Genomic DNA, 21,096 nt, shown 5'->3' on the forward strand with positions numbered 1-21,096 from the left:
CGCAGCCCAGAGCAGCCGGTGTCGTCTCGGAGCATGTGCCTACTTCTGCTGCTGTGGCCCCTGGTGCTGGGGTTCAGCCTGGAAGATGGCACTCAGGCCCACCTCACTTACGACGAGTTGGGGAGCACGGGGGGAGGTGATGGTGAGTGACCGTGGGCCCCGTCTTGGGACCGGGGGCAGGCCTAGAGTCGATGAGGGGGAAAGAGGTGGCGGGGGGGGGGGGGACAGGGGCCTCCAGCCCAGCCCTGGGCCCACACAGGGCCGGGGGCGTCTGTGTCCAGCTCTGACCCACCGAGCTGGGGGCTCCTGAGAGCCGGGGCCTGGACTCCGGCCCCCTCGGGAGCCGCACCACCGGCCAGGCGGTGGGGAGTGGGGGTGGCGGTTAGACTCTCAATGCCTCTCATCCCCTTCCCCCCGCAGCCGACACACCGGGGCCCCCGACCGGGCCCCGGGAGGGGAGCCCTCTCCCGCCCAAACTGCGCAGCTTCCCCGGCCGGCCCTGGGCCAACAGCAGCGACGAGGTGGAAGTCTCGGACGGCTCTCGGGCGCTGCTGCTGGGCTGGGTGCCCACGAGGCTGGTGCCCGCGCTCTACGGGCTGACTCTGCTGGTCGGGCTCCCCGCCAACGGCCTGGCGCTGTGGGTGCTGGCCACACGGGTGCCGCGGCTGCCCTCCACCGTGCTGCTGATGAACCTGGCGGTCGCCGACCTCCTGCTGGCCTTCACGCTGCCCCTGCGCGTCACCTACCACCTGCGGGACCAGCACTGGCCCTTCGGCGAGGCCGCCTGCCGCCTGACCACGGCCGGGCTGTACGGCCACATGTACGGCTCCGTGCTCCTGCTGGCCGCCATCAGCCTGGACCGCTACCTTGGCGTGGTGCACCCGCTCCGGGCCCTCACCCTGCGGGGCTGGCGCCTGGCCACCGGGCTCTGTGCCGTGGCCTGGCTGGCGGCCTTCGCCGTGGCGCTGCCCCTGGCGCTGCAGCGGCAGACCTTCCGCCTGCCGCACTCGGACCGCGTGCTGTGCCACGATGTGCTGCCCGTGGGCGCTCAGGCCTCCTACTGGCGGCCCGTCTTCATCTGCCTGGCCGTGCTCGGCTGCTTCCTGCCCGTGCTGGCCATGCTGCTGAGCTACGGGGCCACGCTGTGCACGCTGGCGGCCGGCGGCCGGCGCTACAGGCCCGCGCGGAGGCTGACGGCGCTGGTGCTGGCCTCGGCCGTGGCCTTCTTCGTGCCCAGCAACGCGCTGCTGCTGTTGCACTACTCGGACCCCGGCCCGGACGCCTGGGGGAACCTGTATGCCGCCTACGTGCCCAGCCTGGCGCTCAGCACCCTCAACAGCTGCGTGGACCCCTTCGTCTACTACTACGTGTCTGCCGAGTTCAGGGACAAGGTGCGGGAGGGGCTGCTCTGCTGGGTTCCAGGCGCCTCGACGGCCTCCAGGGAGGGGGGCACCCCGGGCACTGGCACCCGGTCCACCTCGCTCGTGTGATGGCCCCTTGGAAGGTGGGTCAGATGGGGGGGGGGGCGGCACGGGGTCGAACCGGGGCCCCTCCCGGTTCACAGGCACCGGGAACCTCTGAAGGTGAGCTTGTTTGGAAATAGTCATCTGGTGGGCCTGGTGTCCTTGCAAGAAGGGGACGGGGTGGGGGGGTGCCTGGGTGGCTCGGTCGGCTGAGCGGCCGACTCGATTTTGGCTCAGGTCATGATCCCCGGGTCACGGGATGGAGCCCTGCGTCAGGCTCTACACTGAGTGTGCAGCCTGCTCAAGATTCTTTCTCTCTCTCTCCCTCTGCCCTTCTCCCCCACTCGCACTTGCTCTCTCTCAAATAAATCAAAATAAAAAATGAAAATAAATAGAAGAGGGGAAAGATACACACAGGGAAGAAGGCCATACAACCACGAGGACAGACACTGGGGGGACGTAGCCACAGCCAAGGAGCCCCACGACCGACAGAGGCCACAGAGGCCGGGACAACAGCCTGAGTCACTCTCCCATGGAGCCCCCAAAAGAAGCCAACCCTGGCCATGCCCGCATCTCAAACTTCTGGCTTCCGGAACCGTCAGAGAATAAAGTTCTACCGTTTTAAGTCACCTGTTTTGTGGTATTTGGCTACAGCAACCCCAGGAAATGAATACAGGGGTTTAATGAATATTCCCAGGCCCAGCCAGCCCCCCCCCCCACCTTGTCCAAGGTGGGACCGAGGAGGCAAGGCCAATGCTGTCCTGCACCTGCTGCGGGACCCCCCCCCGCCCCCCCGCCAGGAGGCTGGTGGGCCATCCTCCTTCCTAAAAGCCCCGGGTCGAGCTCCGGCATGGTCTCCAGGGTTTGGGGGTGGGGTCTCCTGAATAATCACCGTGGAGGCCCCCATTCCACTCCTCAGGACCCATAGGACCCAAGTCTCCTACTGTCGCTGCCAGATGGCGCCCCTTCCCTTTACCCCAAGGTACCCCTTCTTGATGCCAATGTCCCCCACGACTCCAGGATCAGATGCGCAGGTGACTGGAAGGTGGATAGTGTGGGCCTGGGGGGGTGAGGGCTGTAGCCCTGTGACCCCCCCACCCCCAGCTGTTTGCCCCGGGCCTGAGCCGTTCTGAACAGACTTCGAGGAGGGCACCACATGGGGAAGGGCGGCCATTGCCTCCCAGAGAGCACCACGGGGCACTGCGTCTGGGGGTAAGCAAGCTCCCCAAGGCAGAGGGAAGTGGGGGCCAAACCGGGGCTCCCCACCGGGGCCCATATGGTCTCTGGTCTGGGGAAGAATGAGCCAGAGGGCAGGCAGCCCCAGGACACATTCACGTGCACAGGAACCCAGGGAAGTGTAAGATCAGTGAAGCACATCCACGTCAATAAGCCTGGTTGATGACGCAGGAGTTTTCCAATTATGTTGCCGCTGAGGAAGGGTACCTGGGACCTCTCTACACTGGTAGAATGTCTTAGAAATGCACAGGAATCTACCATTAGGTTCGGGGGCAGGCGTCTGAAATGTTCCTCGCCCATCCTGCTCTGAAAGGCTGGGCCCGTCGACTAGGGAACTAGGGAGGTGGGGCTCCAGTCCTCAGTGCTGCCCCCCAGAGGCCAAAGCCTGTGACTCTGGAAATGAGCTTTTATTACACCAGCTGCCTCCACCGGGAAAGGGGCCCAGGGCCCAGGAACCGTCCCTTGTAGGCTGGGAGTGGGAGGAACGGGCAGGGGAAGTGGCCGGTGCTGCAAGACGGGGACCCACTGGCCAGGCAGCACCCTCAGGGTCTCTGTGCTGTCCCTGGTGGGGGTCAGAGATGAGCAGCGTGGGCTGAAATAAATACCACCGCAAGGGGGTGGGGAGACAGTGCGCAGGAGGAAACAGAGACAAGGCATCCCCTGCGGGTTACAAAGAGGAATCTGATGACAGTTGGGAGGGTCCCCCAGGGAAGGCAGGTCTGGTCGTGGAGCTGGGAGAGGGCAGTCCCCACGATCAGGAGTCCGGGCGTGGGGGGAGTAGGCGGTGGTGAGGCCCCGAGATGAGAAGTCGACCTAGCCCTGGAGGCAGGAAGCTGAAGGTGCCTGGGTCAGAGCCATTGGCTTGCCCTCAGGGGCTGGCAGGCCGTCAAGACAGAACATTCAGGGACCCCTGGGGTGAGACAGGGGGTGTGTGTGGGGACTGTAACAGTTATGGGACCATTTGGGGTCTAGGTCCAGGGGCTCAGCGGCCCAGGTGCCCCAAAGCAGGCCACAGCTTTGCGATTTCGGAGAAAGGCGGACTGTTTCACTTCGAAGTTGGTGATGAGGAGATGGGTGTTTTTTGTGTCCCTGATTTGGGCTAAATGTCATCGTGTCTCCTCCAACACAGGCCTTTGGCCACAGGTCCTTCCGAGGAGCGTCTCCTCTGGGGGAGCGTGAGCTGCTCTGGCCTGAGGAGGGGTGCAGCTGAGGAGGTGGGGGGATCGAGGCCGACCCTCCGGTTGAGGGAGGGCTGGGGGGAGGCCCGTCATCCATGGAGGCAGGTCTCTGTGTTCTGCTTATCAGGTTCATTCGGAGGCTGGGGTCACCTGGGGTGGGGTCCGCCAGCCCACCAGAGAGTCACGGGAGCTCTCCCATCAGTGGCCCCCTTCCAGCGACCGGACAGTGATAGCACGCAGCCAGATCAAGTCCTCCTGCTCAGAGCGTCAGGAAGAGAAGCCACTCTGACTGAAGAGAGGAAAAGAGAAAGACACCGTGGGCTGCCAGGTCCCCTTGGCGGAACCTGCCTCCACGTCACGGCTCAGCCTGGCCGCTTCTGCCCACTGGGGCAGGTGCATCGTCCCTAGAGAGGGGTTGGGGGGTCCCTGGTCTGGCCAGGCCCCTCAGGACCCTGTCCACCCCCACCGGGTCACGGTGATGGGACAGGTTGTTCACTCCCGCTACACGCAGCAACGTGGGCGGATGGCAAGGGAACTCTGCTGAGTGAGAAAAGCCAACCTCAACAGGATTCCATTTACACAGCATCCCCGAAACGACAGACTACAGACAGGGGCCAGGTGGGCGCCACTATGAAAGGGAAGCTGCTCTGTATCGACTATGGGGGTGATGACACAAACCTATGTGCGGGGAAATAGCACAGGCTCAATTGCCAAAGCGGTGACTTATGAACACAGGAGGTATGGACGTCAGTCTCCTGGTATGACACTGTCTTCAGACTCATCTGCCGGATGTCACCGCAGGCGGGACTGGGTGAAGGGCACCTGAGAGGTCTCTGTGTTATCTCTGACAACCGCGTGGGAAACTAGGATTACCTCAAATTTAGAAGTTTAATAACTACCTCCCTCCCCCACCCCCCACCCCCGCCCGAACCAAAGAAAAACAAAAGCCAACCTCTGGGCGGGCACTGGAGACAGCCAGCAGATACAGGAGGGAGGGGTGGGCAATGCTTGGGAGAGTTTAAAGCCGGGCACAGGACAACTACAACATGAGGGGCGGGTGAGGATCACACGTGGACAGAAATGGCTTCAAAGTTGCTACGTTTTTGGTGAAGCAGTCCGGAACTCTCACCAAGTAAACCGAAAAGTTTAAGGATGCATATTGTAATCCCCGGAGCTACGAGTAAAAAGTAATGCTAGGGGCGCCCGGGGGGCTCAATCGGTTAAGCGTCCGACTTCGGCTCAGGTCACGATCTCGCGGTTTGTGAGTTCGAGCCCCGCGTCGGGCTCTGTGCTGATGGCTCACAGCCTGGAGCCTGCTTGGGATTCTGTGTCTCCCTCTCTGCCCCTCCCCGCTCACGGCTCTGTCCTCTCTCTGTCTCTCAAAAATAAACATTAAAAAAACAAACTTAAGGATGTATTATAGTTCCCGAAGCTACGAGTAAAAAGTGATGCTGGGGTGCCTGGTTAAGCACCTCAGTCGGTTAAGCACCTGAACCTGGATTTCGGCTCAGGTCATGATCTCACGTTTGTGAGTTCGAGCTCTGCATCGGGCTCTGCACTGTGTCACCATGGAGACTTTCTCCCCCTCTCTCTGCCCCTACCCCACGTTCTCTCTCTCTCCCTCTCAAAAATAAACAAAAAAGATTTTAAAAAAAAGAATGCTAAAGTAGGAAGAGCGGAATCCAAATGGAAGCCTCCAAAAATATTCAGTAAACCCAAAGGGAGGCATGTGGAGAACAGAACACGTATTGAAACAGCAGCCATAAAAGCCCAGCAGCCCTATCAACGACTGTATTAAATGCACTCGGACTAAGCCCCAGGGCCTGGTGTGGGATGACGCTCCCCACCCCCACCCCAGCCTCCCAGACTTTGGTGGGTGCCCAAGGACAAGCATTCCCACTGGGTTTGCTGAGTGGGAGTGGAAACCAGCCTGTGCCACTGATGTGTAGTGGAGAGACCCGGGGCTCAGGCAGACACAGCCTCAGGCCTGACGGTGCTCAGCAACCCCTGGGAGCTGGCACATAGCTGAGCCGATAAAATCAACCTGTGGCTTACACCTCTGGAGCCTGCTGTTAACTTAGAACCAAAAGATTCGCCTCCTCCAGGAAGTCTGCCCAGCGCCCCTTCCCAGCCTCACCCACTTCCTCCTCCCTTCCCTGGAGTGATGAAGATTCTCTGACCAAACTCTTTTTCAGCTGGGCCTCAACTTCTGGGCTTCTGTGTTCATCTCAGCGCTGTCCAATTGTGGCAAGAACCCTGCTACTTAGCTTAAGCTGGAATCCTCCCCCGCCCCCCCATATCTGATCACTCTCGGTATCTAGTGGGCCTCTTCCTCCCCATCACCCCTGGGGCGCAGTCTGATACCCTGGCCTGCCTTTAGTGGAAATACTGTTAGGTGGGTCCCGCCAGAATCCCCCCTTCATCCCGATGTTTCCTGTTCGTAATTCTCCGTCCACTGCCCCCCATCCTGGTCCTTGGCTACAAATCCCCACTTTTTCTTGTAGAGCTGGGTCCGGTCTTCCTCTCCACTGCAAGACCCCACTGCATGGTCCCGCTACCTATCTCGTATTCAAGTTCTCTCCCTTGAATAAAATCTTCCTTCCCATCTTTAACAAGCATCGTGAATAATTTCTTTCTTTAACAGAGAGTCCCAGTGGGCCTCATGGACAGGCCTGTCCTGGGGTCCAGTCCTTGGGAGGACTCAGCCTCACCAGGCTCATACAGGCTGTTCTCTGATGTGTGTCGGGTAGATTGTGGGGAGGGGGGTCAGGAGAGAACGGATCCCCCATTTCGTTCCTGGAAACCTGCAGGCGGACCCCTCGATGAGTCACTCTCCTTCCCGCTAGGTCCAGGGCAAGTGAGGGGAGGGAGTTGGGGGGGTCCAGCTCTCACCTGTCCTCCGCCTCCCCCTCCAAGTCTATCACTTCATGGCCATGAGCAGCTGCCACACGCCCAGCATCCAAGGGGGCTGGGTCATAGTCGTAACTGTATGACACAGAGGCTGGTGTCAGCTGCTCTGAAAGGAAGGGGCACTCAGTCAGTAGGAAGGCACTGGAGGGGGGGGGGTCTGGATGACAGCCCAGAGGGACCTTGCAGAAGAGAGATATGGGCCAGAAGGTGGGAGGTCACAAGGGTGGGGGAAGAGGACACAGAGATCACAGATGGGTAGATGCAGAAAGGCACAAGCTTCTCGTGGGAGTGAGGAGAGACTCAGCAAGATTGAGGAGACCCAGAAACCCAGATACACGGAACCAGAGGCGGGGGGCGGGAAGGACACAACGCCTGAGGAACAGAGGGTGATGGTCTCGAGTCCAAAGACAGAGAGACAGAGACTGGAGGAGAGATGCAGGGACCACCGTTGTGGGGAAAGCTTTGGGGATCAGGGACAGAGAATCCAGGACTGTGAGATTCAGGAAGGAGCGGTGGGAGGAAGGGAAGAAGAAAGGAAGGAAGAGGAGAGAGTGATGCTAGAAGGGGGTGGGGGGAGTGGGGAGGTGGTGATGGGGAGGAGGAGGTGATGGAGAGGAGAGAGAGGTAATGAAAAAGATAGGGTGATGCACTATTTATATGCAGGGAGAGGTGGGGTCCCAGAGGCTGGATCCAGAGTGGGTCCTCACCGAGGACACAGTGGCCAGGGGGCGCGGGCTCCAATCTCGCGCGGCTTAAGCAGGCGGCCTCCTGCAGGTGGCAGGCGCTGGTGTAGACGATGCCATCAGAGCCGCAGACAGGGTCCCCGCGGGCGGTACAGTCGCGGGGGCAGCCACAGCGCGTAATCTTCGCCCCCTCCTCTGGGGCGGCAGCAGGACCCCGCTCGCCTAGGGACCAGCCTGGGGGCGAAGCGAAGTCGGCAGGGACTGGGGGACCCCAATCCCCACCTGGTCTGCGCTTCCCACCGGGCCTGGAGTGAGGGAAAAGTCCCCGGGGGCAGGGACTACTTTCCACCGGGTGGGGCCTGGGGCCCGATAGTTACTGGGAGTCCCTGAGCCCTGACTTGGTAGAATTTCATTCAAGTGTTTGCTTACTACTTATGAAAACAAAATTTTATCAACGAAAGCAATCTAAACCCATTTCAAGATGTTTGAAAAATAAAGAAAAAGGCCCTGAAGGACCCCTCCCAGCCCCGCCCAACACTTTGCTGCGGCCGCTCTCTGAGTTCATGGCCAGGGCCCTGCAGTCGCTACGCCTCTATTTTGTGGAGGAAGAGAGGTACGGTTCTGCTTTGGGCGCCCTCCCTCCCGGCTCGGCCCCGCCCCTTTCCGCTGACCACTCACACCCCATTCGGGCCCCGCCCCTTCCCACTTTCACCTGCACCCCACTAGGCCACGCCCCCTTCCGCTGACCGCCCACACCCCGCTCGGCCCCGCCCCTCCCCACTTTCACCTGCACCCCGCTCGGCCCCCCCCCTTCCGCTGACCGCCCACACCTCGCTCGGCCCCGCCCCTCCCCACTTTCACCTGCACCACGCTCGGCCCCGCCCCTTTCCGCTGACCGCCCACACCCCATTCAGGCCCCGCCCCTTCCCACTTTCACCTGCACCCCGCTAGGCCACGCCCTCTTCCACTGCCCGCCCACACCCCATTCGGCTCCGCCCCTTCCCGCCTTCACCTGCACCCCGCTCGGACCCGCCCCTCCTCGCTGCCCACCGACATTCTGCTTGGCCCCGCCCCCACGATGTTCACCCTTGACCTTGCCCTCTTCTCCTGCCTTTACCAAGCGGTCCCCCTCTGCCTGGAGACCCGCCCCCCCCACCCCGCTCTGATCTGAGCTCCAAAAGGACGGTCGGGGTGGCAGTGGCCCCGCGCACTCACCGGGGCCCTGAGCCGGGGCGCGCTCCACCTCGTTGCACGCGGGCCCTGAGCACAGCTCCTGGGCAAGTGGACTGCGCGCGCTGACATTGTAGAAGCGCGTGGCTTCAAAGGCTGCGGGACGCGGGAGGCAAAGAGTGACGAAATGATGGGTGACAAGGCGAGGAACTGAGCTGGGGGCGCGGGCGGGCGCGGGCCTACCAGGCTCGTAGTAGTCGTACACAGAGACAGGCAGCGCGGACGTCCTGCCCACTACATGTTCACGGAGCGCCCGGAACCGCACGCAGGTCAGGCACCGGCTGGGGATCTGCGGGGTTAGCGGACGGGCTCAGGCCGGGCTGGGGCCACTAGGCTCAGGGATGAGCTAGGGCCCCTAGGCTCTGCTCTGCCTCAAAGCATGCGCCCAGAACTGGCCGATTTGGGGGGGGGATACCAAGCAGGGTGTGTGAAACACAGGAACCTGATTCCACTCAATTCTCTGGGTCCTTCCATCCTACCTGGAAAAACATCTCTGCCGGTGTTTCACTCTCCCCTCCCCTAGCCCCTGGCATCCGCTAATCTGCTTTTTGTCTCTATGGATTCACCTGTTCTGGACATTTCGTGTGCATGAGATCATACACTACGAAGCCTTTTCGTGTCTGGCTTCTTCCATCCAGTATGTTTTCCAGGTTCATCCACATGCACCCGTGCTCCATTCCTTTTTATGCCTGAATACCGTTCCACATCCCTCCCAACTTTTCCCACCAACGTGAGCTGAGCTGGCTGGGGCACAAGGCCACCAGCTGTGCCATCTCTGCCTGGATTTATTATTGCCCTCGTTTCTTTCTCATGATAGGAGATGGCTGCAGGAACCACACTGGGCCAGGACAGCTCTGCCCTCACTAACTGGGGTGCGGTCGGAGCCTCCACCCCTGCCCCGCCCCCACCCCACTGCCGGTACCTCATCAAAGTAGAAGAGGACTCTGCGTCCAGCCACCTCGTACCTCTTCAGCGTGAAATGCTTGTCAGAGAGCAGCTGGCGAGGAAGCCAGAGGTCAGGGTCCACCCAGCCCCTGTCCCCAGTGCTTGCTTCCTCCCCGGTCTCCGTGGGGCCTACGCTGGTCAGTGGGAGGTGGGCCAGTTCCGGAAGGAAGCCGAGGCCCCAGAGGCTGAGGGCTTACCTATGGTTGTCTGGCAAGTCGCCATGGACCGGGCCCAGGGGATGGAGGTCAGGGTGACCCGTGCCCTGCCAGCCCCCCAGGAACCCAGGAGAAGGTACCCCGAGCTCCCGCCTTCCCTCCCCTTCCTGCAGCCTCCCTTGATCCAGCCCCAGCCCAAGGCAACCCGAGGTGCCCAGCTGGGCCCTGCCACCTGCTTTTAAGCCTCATCTACAACACGTAACACCCTCCAGCCTGGGAAGTCCGTGTTTGATCCATAAAACCAAGGCTTCTGTGCTGGCCCTTCTCCTTACCCTGCCTCTTCCCAGCCTCCCTGATCGCCCCCACCCCCTGCCTTTCCTTCTCCATCCTCCCTACACTGCAGGCCTCCTCCAGCCTCGGGCAAGACAGCACCCCCCTTTTTGTGCCTCCCTCGCACAAAAGGGGGCATGGGGTTCGTCTCTCTTGAGTTTGAGGGTAGCGGTAGGTCTCCGGAGAACGAGGGCGGAGGGTATCCTATGGCACCCCATGTTGTCCCTAAAGCACACCCATATTTGCTGAATCCCTCCTCCACCACCTGGGTCCCACCCCTCACCACCTGCCCCTCAGCAGGCGACCAGCCCAAAAGTACCAACTTTGCCCGGAGAGGCCAAAAAAAAAAAAAAAAAGAGCTGGGAATTTGCAACCTGGTCAGGGTGGTCAGCTAGAGACCCCGCCCGGCTTCCGCCTTCCGGCACCACCTCACCTGCTCTAGGCTCTCGATGTCCACCCGGAAGCCTGAGAGCAAGGGCACGTCCAGGACAGCCATATTGGAGGACCCCGCATGCAGCCACCTTCCAACGAGAGGAGAGATGCAGGCCCTCGAGCTCAAGCCCCACGGTGGAATTCGTGGCCCCCTCTGTGCCCCCCGCCACAATCCCCACGCCTGAAGTCCTGGGCGAACCCGCCCTGGGCCTGGCTGGGTGGCCCATTTGTACAAACACAGGTCGCTGGTCAGCCCGTTTCACAGTTGAGACCCTAAGATCATAAGGAGAGGGCCCTGCCGAGGGTTCTGGGCCTGACCCAGGTCTACTGACTCTGGGTTGTGCTTGCCCCGAACCCCGTGCTGTGTCCCCAGCACAGGAAGCAGTTTCCGTGGGGCCATGGGAGCCCAGGTGACTGGGGATACCCAGTCACTCCCCAGTGTTTGTCCTCAGTTTCCCCTTCTGTGACATGGGGTATGCCCAATTGACCTCTGGGGCCTGCTACGTGCCAGGCCCTCCCAGTGTCGTGTGCTGGTGACAAGGAAGGTGACTGATATTCAGAGGGGAACAGGTAGACTCTGGGCCCAAGGGGCCATGGTGGCCGCAGCCCCTGGGGAGGATGGGGAGGCTTCCTGTTGGGGTGAGGCCTGAGTAAGCCCATATCTGGATGGCACACATACATCCGAGAGAGGAACAGAGATGTCCCCAGCTACATAGGGCCATGAGAGCCCAGGCATGTCCCCAGCAGGCTTAATGGGGCCAGAGTTGGGCCAGTCTGCCTGCTTCCTGCTCCCCCTACCCCAGCTGATGGCAGATTGAGGGTCATGGGAGAGTGGCCTTGGCAGCCCCAGTGGGCTTTGGATGTCATGGCAACCATCCACCTTTGGGCTCCCATATTGTCACCATGGCAACGAGCATCCTCTGAGGGCAGCTGCCCGTGCCCCCCCTGAGGACCCCTGTGACCTGGTCCTGGGGTCACCCTCGGGAAACTGAGAGGCCTGAGGCTCTGGTGAGTTGGGCAGGGGCCACAAACAGCTGTCCCCACCTGGGCCACCTGCCTCACCTGTCACTGGGGTCTGCTGCATCCATTTGGAAGCTTCTGTTTCCTTCTCTCATTCAAAAACCATCTGCAGTGTTAAGTGCCTGACATTAAGCACTTGCTTGCAAAAGCATCCACGTCAAAGATGCCCATCTTAGATAAACGTACCACCAGCTGTTTGACACGGCTACTAGATTCAACAACTAGACAAGGAGCCAGGCGTCCCACACACATGAAGTTCCCCTTTTAGAAAACCCTGGGCAGCCGAGATAACTAACCTGCTTTTCCATTCCTGCTCCCTAACTCCTGCCCTTAATTTTACATTCGCCAAAAAAGAGTGGACTGACGGGGCTGACGTGTCCGACTCTTGATTTCAGCTCAGGTTACGATGATCTCACGGTTGTGAGTTCGAGCCCTGCGTCGGGCTCTGCTCTGACAGCACGGAGCCAGCTTGGGATTCTCTCTCTCCCTCTCCCTCCGCCCCTCTCTTTCTCTCTGCCCTTCCCCTACTTGTTCACACGCATGCTCTCTGAAAATAAATCAATAAACATTAAAAATACAAGAATGGACTGGCAAAACCTTAGATCCCCACCCTCTACCCCAGTCAAGACAGAGCCCCAGGTGCATACTTTTTCTCTCTGTACCTGTGACCTTGCTGTCTGGCCCCAGGAATGCTGTGTTAACTTCCAGGACCAATAAGTCATGAACCTTGTCCCTCAAAGTTCCCTGAGAGTTGTTGCCGAGGGTATCTTGCAACTGTAACAAAAGCCACAAGGGCTGGTCCGGCCACAGCAGTGGGAAATGCAGTAGGGAGCAGGTGCGTGCCCCAGGCATGCCAGCTGATAGCATCACAATCCACAGGCTCAGACTGACGCAAAACACCAACCCTGAGCACCTGCTCAGCACCCTGGGCCTGGGAGGAGCTGTCTTCCTCTGATATGGCCCTCCTCTGAGGCCCAGGCAGGAGTGTTGGCCGCGGGGAGGTGGCCTTACCTGGTGCACACCTCCAGGGTCACCTGATACTCCTGGTGATGCTGGTCGGCTGCTGGGTCGTCATCATCGGCCGAGGAGGCGGGAGCGGGGGTCCGCCGCTGCTCAGCCTCGGGCTCCCGGAGGCTCACGAGCAGCTGGAAGGCTGGTTTGGCCACCGGGTCTGGCACATTGTAGGTGACATCAATCTGGGGGGGGGGGCGGTGTGGGAGGACCGAAGCTTAGGGAACCTGGGGTTGGGGGAGGGGAGAGGCAGGGCCATGGCCAGAACGATGACAAAAGTGGCATGAACGGCAGATGTGGGGACAACTGTTACTTCGTTTAGCCCTGCAAGTGCCCAAGTGGGTGCAGATATGACCGTCACCCCATTTTCACGCATGTCAAGCCCAGGTCCAACAGCCTCCAGGCCTCTCCCACCTCTCCGCTGTGTCGTCTGGGCTCCCACTGTAGAGATGGGGAAGCTGAGGTTTTCAGGGTCTCCAGGCAGACTTGCCCTCTGACCACCAGCCAGAGCCCGCAGGCTGGCCTGCCCCAGCCCAGAGTGCAGCTAAATCCCAGGGCCTGGTGACCGAGGAGCTGTAGGGGGGGGCAGGCTGGGTCCGGGGGAGGGGGGCACATCCTGGTTCAGACAGCAGCAAGAATAGACTTGAAGCACTGGGCAAACCCTGGGGGCGGGGGAGGGCGTCTGCTTATGGTCAGAGACCACTGGATTGAGGAGCAAATGGATTTTCTTGTGGGGGGGGGACCCACACTCGAGAGAATGCATGGCCACCTGCCTTGGTCAGGCTGGGCTGCATGACGGGGGTCAGACAGTCTGTCCCGGGGTCTCTCTCAGCCACACACCTCCATCCCACTCAGCCTGGCCCGCCACTGAGCTTAGAGCTCCCAGCCTGCCCCTCAGGGCGTCCCCAGGTTCCAGAAGCCCCAGCGAGTGCCCGATCTCCCTCCCTGAAGCCCCACCTGCATCAGGCAGCAGCCTTCGCCCTTGGCGCTCACGAACAGCCCCGTGGGGAGGCTGGGGATCTGAAGAGAGAAGACGCCGTGACACCCTCTGCAGACACACAAGGGGGTGTGGCCGGCAGGGGGGAGGGGCCGCCAGCACTGCCCCCCAAGCCCTGGTCCAGGAATACACACCGCCGCGGTCTGCAGAAGCTTCTGGTTGGCCGCGTGCAGTTCGAAAGTTTCCTGGTAGTCCAGGTTGGTGGAAGCCAGGGAGACGGTGAGGTTGACGCTGCCGGCATATGACAAGACAGCATAGTCTGCCAAGGCCTGAAGAGCCACACAAGTGTCCTGGGGACACAGCAGGAGGCGCTGTCAGCCCCGGGAATGGGCCAGCCAGCAGTGTCCCTCCCTGCTCCCCGCCCCGCCCCCCATCCCCAGAGGTCTGGCCCAAACTGGGGGCACCACGGACCGTCTCTGAAGGCCGGAGACCCAAGTGGGTGGAATGGAGAGTGAATCTGTGGCAGACAGACATCCATGGCCTGGGGGCCCTGATAACAGGCGGGCATGCCCACAGAAGCAGAGGCTGGGTCCCTGTCCCAAAGCCGGGTGCATCTGTCCCTCAGGCCCCACCCCCTGCCTTCTCTTGGACTCCTCATCTCCAGGAGCCGCCTTGGGACTTGAAGCACGTGGTGGCTTCCTGGCGAACTCTGAGCCCTGAGCCTGGGCCTCAGCGACCCCGCCGGGACCTGAGCCCCTTCCTCTTGGCCCTGCTCAACTCACCTGAGTAGAGGAGAAGCCCCCGAGCGCGTTCCGCTGCTGGGACAGCCACTTCACCACGGGCAGGGCCGTGGCCACATCACCCAGGAGGGTGTAGGTCAGCAGGGCATAGGCCGTCATTTCCACCTCGGCTGAGACCACTGCGATGGACAAGGCTGGCTGGGGCCCTTCCAATGGCGGGACCCAGCACCCAGCACCCAAAGCAGGGGGCCAGTACCTGACTGAGAGACCCCATCGCTGAAGCTCAGGAATGCATCCTTGTCCACGTCCCGGGAACCCGTCAGGCTCCAGTGGGTGACCCCATCTGCAGGGCCAGGACAGGTCAGGGGCCACAACCCAATTAAGTGTTCAGCCTGGCATCCCGCGGTGAGTGTCAGTGCATATGGGTCTCGAGGAGAGACGTGGCGGGGGTGGGGGGTGGACCCCAGGGGAGTAGGGTGCCAGGGGCAGATGGCTGGGACAGGAAGGGCCTTGGGGCTGTCTCAGATCTGCAACTACATGACGGACCCAGTCCCTCCTGTACCCCTGGAAGACATCGGTGGCCTCCCTCCTGACGGGTCCCTGATGCGGCTCCAGCCATCCCCACTCAGGACCGAGGAAGCCGCTTGCTACCTGGTAAGGCTCCAAGGATTCTGAGTTCGTGTGTGATGTAAAAGGCCCTCGGACCACAGAGAAATCCGTGCTCCCTGCCCCAGATCTCAAGCAGTTAGTCCTAAATAGACACTGTCATCCAATCGGGTAGTTTCAGAATTCTGCTTAATGTTTGTTTGTTTTTCTTCTTAGCAATGAAAGCATTTCTCAGGTGACATCATGAGCAGGAAAGCTGCTGGGGAGGGTGGGGGGCGGGTAGTGGGATGAGGGCCGGGAGGGGGCTTGGTTTGAGAGGTCTCCACGACTGGGGCTCCCCAAGCACAGTGAGTACTCATTTTGTGGGTGGAGAGACCAACATCCTGCAGACAGAAACGGCTTCCTTCCCAAGGTTCACCCGGCGATGGAAGGCAGGGGGGCCCTCCCTGCCTCCCAGCACCCTGTCTGGGGGTTGGTCTCCAGGAAGCCTGGGGCGCTCTCTACTGCCCTCTGGGCTATCCCCTACTCCACGAGGGAGAAAAATGACACACGGGCTCAAGCCACCTCATCAAATGGAGCCGCTGGATGCAACAACGAATAACAAACAAAACAGACTGAGCAAAGGGTGCCTCCTTAGCTCCATGCGTGTGTTCATGAACCGTTTAGGGAGATGCACGGTGGGCGGGCCCCACGGTGGCCTCTGGGGTGGCGATCAGGAGCCACCTACTCTGCGTGATGGCCAGGCTGCGGAGTTTTCGCAGCGCTGCAGGGGCTGCTGGGCTGCGGAGCAGGGTCAGCGCGTAGGTGGTCAGGGCGCTGCTGTAGGGGTCGGCGGCCAAGGGCACACTGGACTCCAGGAAGTGCCTCGCTCTGGCAATGGCGCCCCTCTCCTCCTGCGGGATGGGGTGGGGAGTGGAGCCCTGCGAGGCTGCTCTGTTCCCCCACCCACCTGCCCACCCGCAGGTTCCCAGGGCGCACCTAGGGAGAGCTCCCAGACACTCTCGTTCTGCCTCCTTCTAGGGCTCCCGCAGCCTGCGGACCTGGCTTTCAAAACCCCATCCCCTTTCTGTTGGTGCCAGCTTTCTTCCGAATGAGGTCTGAGCACAGTGTATCAACCCAGAGAAGTACTGGGGGAATCAGGCAGAGCCCTGACCACCCTGTCCCACCCACCCCTTCACCAGGCTGGCTTTTAAGAACCCCTGCCCAGGCCCACTTCATCCTCCAGGCCTCACTTCAAGTGTTGCCTCCTCCAGGAAGCCCACCAACCCTGATCATGCTTCTCCCCCAGCCCTAATGTGAGCCACTGGAGGACAGAAACTGAGTCCGCTGTCCAGCGGGGGCTTGATGCAGAGAAGCTGCCCAAGCATATTGGTTAAATGGAAAAAATGAGAGATTAGAAGCATTCGTGAATTTGATAAATGAGCAACGGTGTTCCCGTGGGCACCGATGGAGCCATGGTGTTAAGATAACTCTGCTTTTAGGCCGCCTGGGTGGTGCAGCTGGCTCAGCGTCTGGCTCTTGATTTTGGCTCAGGTCACGATCTCACGGTTCTGTGAGTTCGAGCCCCGCACTGGGCTCTGTGCCGTGCGGGGCTCACTTGGGATTCTCTGTCTCTGCCCCTCTCCCACTCCAGCTTTCTCTCTCAGAAAAAGATATCTCTGCTTTAGATTGTTAAGATCTCAGAAAGCATGCTCTCCCAAAGCTCTCCATCTTTAGATCAGGACAAAGTATGGAAACTGCCCCTAATGTGGGGCGTTGAGATATACCAGGTACCTCCTGGGGCCTCGACACACCACAGTTAGGACCCATGTCCCCATAGGAGAGGACACAGAGACACAGGCACAGGGCCATGCAGAGACAGAGGCAGACACTGGAGTGACGTGGCCACAAGACTAGAAATGCCCGGGGCCTCCAGAAGCTGGAGAGGCCTAGAAGGACCTTCCCTTAGAGCCTTCGGAAGGAGCACAGCCTTGCTGACACCTGGACCTCAGATGTATGGCCTCCAGGACTGTGAGAGAATAAACTCGTGCTGTCTGAAGCCAGTTTGTGGTACTTGCTACAGCAGCCCGGACCCCGATCCAGGGGCCACGATCCAGCCTAGGGCACAGGGGCCTTCAGAGTCCGGAGTGAATGAAGACACACATGACACAGCTCTAAACGTGTGACAGGGTCCGAATGACCTGGAAGTCCATTTAACTGGAAGAAGGAGCAGAGCCAGAGGAGACAGGAGGGGCCCGCCTCAGGGGATGCGGAGGGGCCGGGGTCCCTCGGCCTCAGAGGTGCAGGCACTCACCAGCCCCATCCCCCCCCCCCCGGTCCTGGGACTCCCTCAGGACCGCTGGCCATCCTAGAGGCAGGGTGTATGAGTTTGCAATGGCTGTGTAACAAAGTGCCCCAAAGTGGGTGGCTTAAACAGTAGAAAAAAGACAAGGTGTCACAGATCTGGAGACCGGAAGTCTGAGGTCACGGTGTGGGCCACTGAGGGAAGAGGCTGTCCCAGGCCTCTCCCGGGCTTGCAGCCGGCTGTCTTCTCCCTGTGTCTCCACGTCGTCTTGCCTGTGCGTGTGTGTCTGTGTCCAACCCCCTTTGTATGAGGACGCCAGTCATATTGGATTAGGACCCATCCTGATGGCCTCATTTGAACTTGATTTACCTCTTCAAAGGCCCTAATCACATTCCGAGGTATGGGGGTGCTGTCTGGGCCCCCCACCACAATACGTTGAAGCGCTACCCCAATGTGACGGTGTTAGGAGGCGGAGCCTTGGGGATGTGATTACGTTTAGCTGAGCTTCTGAGGGCGGAGCCCCCACAATGGGCTTAGGGTCCTTACACAAAAAGGAAGAGACACCAGAACTCCCTCTCTCTCCACACGTGCGTACCAAGGAAAGGCCATGTGTGGACACAGCGGGAAGGTGGCTGTCTACAAGGCAGGAAGAGAGCCCTCACCAAGGACTGACTCAAACAGAACCTTGACTTGGGTTTCCCAGTTTCCAGAACTATGAGAAGTAAACGTCTGTGGTTTAAGCCTCCTGGACTGTGGTATTTTGTTTCAGCGGCCCGAGCTGGCTAAGACAGGGGGTTAGGACTTCAGGATATACATTTCGGGGAGACACGATTCAGCCCTTTAACACGGGGCAAGGGGCCCTCCGGGCAAAGTGCACAGGACCTAGAAGATCTTAGGTCACGGCAAACCCTAGACCCAGAGGTTAAATCTGGATTGGGAGGCCACGAATTCTGAGAAGAGCCACAATTCGCAGTTCGTCACCAGGGGATGTAGAACCGATACAAATGTTAGGAATGGTGGGGTCCCTACTCCCAGCATTGGGGTCCACCAGGGACGTCCTCACCGCAGGGAACGTGTTATACGCACCCCGCTTCACAGAAGCAACAATGGCTCTCCAGTCCCTGGGGGCAACTAAACCTTGACTGGCTCCAGTACCCACTGTAAATGGAGGTTCTAGACCCTTCCCCCCCAAAAATTTCACAAATTTTGGTATAGGACTCCCGGAAGTGAGCCCATGGGTCACAGCCAGGAACGTGATGTAGCCCCAAACAGGCTCCCGGGGTGTCAGATAGTCCTGGGACGTCTCGTACTCAGGATACAGCACCTCCACACCCCCCCCCCCCCGACGATTGTCACAGGACCCTCTCAATCCTCTGCCCGGGCTACAAGAAGGTGAGCATCCTGGGACCACAGGAAAGCATGAAAAAGAGTGGAAGGAGGGCATCAAGGAAGAAATAAAGCCTGCCCGAGGACGGCCAGCCTGGCCTGCGGCGGGGGACGTTGCCCACCCACTCCCCCAGCCGCCCTGTGCTCACCTCCGAGGCAGTGCCTGTCTCCAGGAGTGCAGCCACCACATAAGCCGTCAACGGGACTGTGCCGTGGATCCCACCCTGCAAGAGGACTTTGGAGCCTCACCCTGAGCCAGAGGGGACAGCCCCTGACCTCCTACTGGCCCGAGACAGCACCAGGGAGTGGGGGAGGGGGCAGGGCTAAGGCACCAGAAGGAGGCGGAGAGGCCACTCACCTGGATGTCCTTGTTCAGGATCCTGCCCACGGCCGGGAAGGAGCCATCCCCCCGCTGCTGCTGGATGATCCAGCCCTTGGCAGCCGCCAGCTCCTGCGGGTCGATGAAGATGAAGCTTCGTGCCTGGGCAAAGGACTTCAGGACAAAGGCCGTGAGCCTAAAACAGGATGAGGCAGGGGCTGGGAGGGCCATGGGTCGGGGACGGAGGTGCAGAAAAGGTCACCTCCCGTGGGCACCCCGAGGAACCGTGCACCCTCCCTGCACTGCCCGAGTCTCTGCTTCCTCCCCTATAACACAGGAGGGTCCAGCTTGCCCTCTCGGGGCCGTTGTGAGTACTCCAGGGAAGTGTGTGGGCACCCAGCAGGGCCCAATGACAGAGGCCCGCCTCCCTGCAGCACCAGGGTCTGGCACTCAAGGCCTTCCCGGGAACTGGTCCAGCCCTGCCTCCCCCTGCCACATGCAGGAGACCTTCCTTGTTGCCCCTCCACAGCCACTCCCTGAGAGATCCCCAGTCTTCCAGAGAGATCTCCAGTCTTTCTTGGAAGCCTGCAGCCAGGTGCCTTAGATGCTTAGACCCCTGATGGCCCCACCCAGCCACAGTTAGGAGCATTTCAGTCCCTGGCCCTGAAAGTGACTTTAGAATGGGCACATGCGGTGATGCTGGGAGCAGCTGCTGCAATTTTGCCACCATGAGGGGAGCAGCCACTGTGCTGAGAGAGCCCACAGGGGCCCAAGGAAAGACCCGGGGCCCCGATGCATTGTGGGGCTGCCAGACTGGCCGACCCTGTGGCCTCCCCAGCACTGTGGCGTGAACTGGCATTCAGAATTGCCTATCGGCCAGATTTCTGTGGCTTGCCTATCGGCCTCAGCTACGTGTCCAGGCACGTTTCCCTTCCCGTTTACACAGGACGAGGTCCCACTTGTCTCTCAACACTCAGCCCACGTGCCTCTGCCCGGAGGAAGCCTCTCGGACACCCCCCGCTCCGGGATGGGCTCTCTGGACCCTCAAGACCCCCGCCTGGCCTCCCCACAGCCCACCTCTGGGTCACAGTTGCCCATCCCTGGCTTTGCGGCCTGTGCCTTGCCCACCCCGCACCCCTCCCCGCTCTGTGACGGTGCACCCGAGTGACTTAGTTGATGGGACCGGGGGATGAATGAGGGGGTGAAAAATAATTGCGGGGGTGAAAAATAAACACTGGATGGAAACCAAGCAGCCGAGAGGGACGAGTGATAGAACTGTCGGCGGGAGAACGCCCCACTCAGGACGGGGGCGCGGTCCCCGCTCCTCAAAACCCAGTGGCTCCCCCCCGCCACGCCCATCAGGTGGCTGTCGTCCAAACGGCACACACCAACAAGCGTTGGCAAGAATGTGGAGAGACCGGAGCCCTGTGTGCTGCTAAAGAAACAGGAAGTGGTGTGGCAGCTATAAGAAAACGGTCCGCGGCTCCCTGACAGGCTGAAGGTGGCGTTCCCATGCGACCCGGCGGTCCCACTTCTGGGGGTATCCCCAAATACGAAAGCGGGGTCTCAAGGAGATATTTGTGCACCCGTGTTCCCAGCAGCTCTGTCACCCTAGACACCACGGGAGCCCCCCCCGCTGTCCAGACTGATGAACAGAGTAACAAAACCGGGCGCATCCATACAGCTAGATATTTATTACTCGGCCCTAAGAGGGAAAGAAACGTTGACACCTGCTCAGCGCGCGTGAATCTCGAGCACACGCTCGCAGTCTCATAAAAGCACAACGCGGGGTGCCTGGGGGGCTCAGTCAGTTAAGCATCTGACTGCAGCTCAGGTCATGATCTCGCGGCGCGTGGGTTCGAGCCCCGCGTCGGGCTCTGTGCTGACAGCTCGGAGCCTGGAGCCTCTTCCGATTCTGTGTCTTTCTCTCTCTCTCTCTGCCCCTCCCCCACTCACACTCTTTCTCTCTCAAAAATAAGCATTAACAAAAAGTTTTTTCAGGGGCGCCTGGGTGGTTCAGTCGGTTGAGCGTCCGACTTCGGCTCAGGTCATGATCTCGCGGCTCGTGGGTTCGAGCCCCGCGTCGGGCTCTGTGCTGACAGCCTGCTTCCGATTCTGTGCCTCCCTGTCTCTCTGCCCCAACCCACTCGCATTCTGTCTCTGTCTCTCTCAAAATTAAATAAACATCAAAAAAAAAAATTGAAAAAAAAACACAAAGTTTTTTCAAAAAG

At 60.3% G+C, this 21,096-nt stretch overlaps 2 protein-coding genes across 9 annotated transcripts in view; one reads left to right on the forward strand and one right to left on the reverse strand.

The window, feature by feature from the left end:
- F2RL3 (F2R like thrombin or trypsin receptor 3) lies at nucleotides 1-2,092 on the forward strand. 2 transcript variants are annotated; one of them, XM_023246910.2, is made up of 3 exons: nucleotides 1-142; nucleotides 421-1,504; nucleotides 1,859-2,092. In XM_023246910.2, exons 1-2 carry the CDS (start codon nucleotides 34-36, stop codon nucleotides 1,488-1,490), a joined length of 1,179 nt encoding a protein of 392 aa, XP_023102678.2. In that variant the 5' UTR covers nucleotides 1-33; the 3' UTR covers nucleotides 1,491-1,504; nucleotides 1,859-2,092. The 2 variants fall into 2 exon arrangements, with proteins under 2 accessions (XP_023102678.2, XP_023102673.2); XM_023246905.2 differs by having other exon boundaries at nucleotides 421-1,391.
- Nucleotides 2,093-3,091: 999 nt separating this feature from the next.
- Nucleotides 3,092-21,096, reverse strand: part of CPAMD8 (C3 and PZP like alpha-2-macroglobulin domain containing 8) — an 83,798-nt gene continuing 65,793 nt past the window's right edge. For 3 of the 7 annotated variants that reach the window (XR_002738989.2, XR_002738991.2, XR_002738988.2), the window contains 16 exons: nucleotides 18,905-19,061; nucleotides 18,696-18,770; nucleotides 15,604-15,769; nucleotides 14,527-14,613; nucleotides 14,313-14,449; nucleotides 13,725-13,880; nucleotides 13,551-13,613; nucleotides 12,594-12,778; nucleotides 10,564-10,651; nucleotides 9,623-9,697; nucleotides 8,884-8,989; nucleotides 8,686-8,796; nucleotides 7,495-7,704; nucleotides 6,770-6,893; nucleotides 4,556-4,721; nucleotides 3,092-4,166 (listed from right to left, as the gene is read on the reverse strand). Coding sequence is in view for 2 of the 7 variants with exons in the window: in XM_023246922.2 (XP_023102690.2) it covers nucleotides 4,145-4,166; nucleotides 6,770-6,893; nucleotides 7,495-7,704; nucleotides 8,686-8,796; nucleotides 8,884-8,989; nucleotides 9,623-9,697; nucleotides 10,564-10,651; nucleotides 12,594-12,778; nucleotides 13,551-13,613; nucleotides 13,725-13,880; nucleotides 14,313-14,449; nucleotides 14,527-14,613; nucleotides 15,604-15,769; nucleotides 18,696-18,770; nucleotides 18,905-19,061 (1,762 nt within the window). In the remaining 5 variants the exon portion in view is untranslated. Of the gene's footprint in view, nucleotides 4,167-4,555; nucleotides 4,722-6,769; nucleotides 6,894-7,494; nucleotides 7,705-8,685; nucleotides 8,797-8,883; nucleotides 8,990-9,622; nucleotides 9,698-10,563; nucleotides 10,652-12,169; nucleotides 12,357-12,593; nucleotides 12,779-13,550; nucleotides 13,614-13,724; nucleotides 13,881-14,312; nucleotides 14,450-14,526; nucleotides 14,614-15,603; nucleotides 15,770-18,695; nucleotides 18,771-18,904; nucleotides 19,062-21,096 lie in introns of those variants that run through there. The other 4 variants (XM_023246922.2, XR_002738990.2, XR_006591141.1 and 1 more) reach the window with 4 other exon arrangements.

This window comes from Felis catus, chromosome A2, assembly GCF_018350175.1.
Source record: "Felis catus isolate Fca126 chromosome A2, F.catus_Fca126_mat1.0, whole genome shotgun sequence".
Lineage (NCBI taxonomy): Eukaryota > Metazoa > Chordata > Mammalia > Carnivora > Felidae > Felis > Felis catus.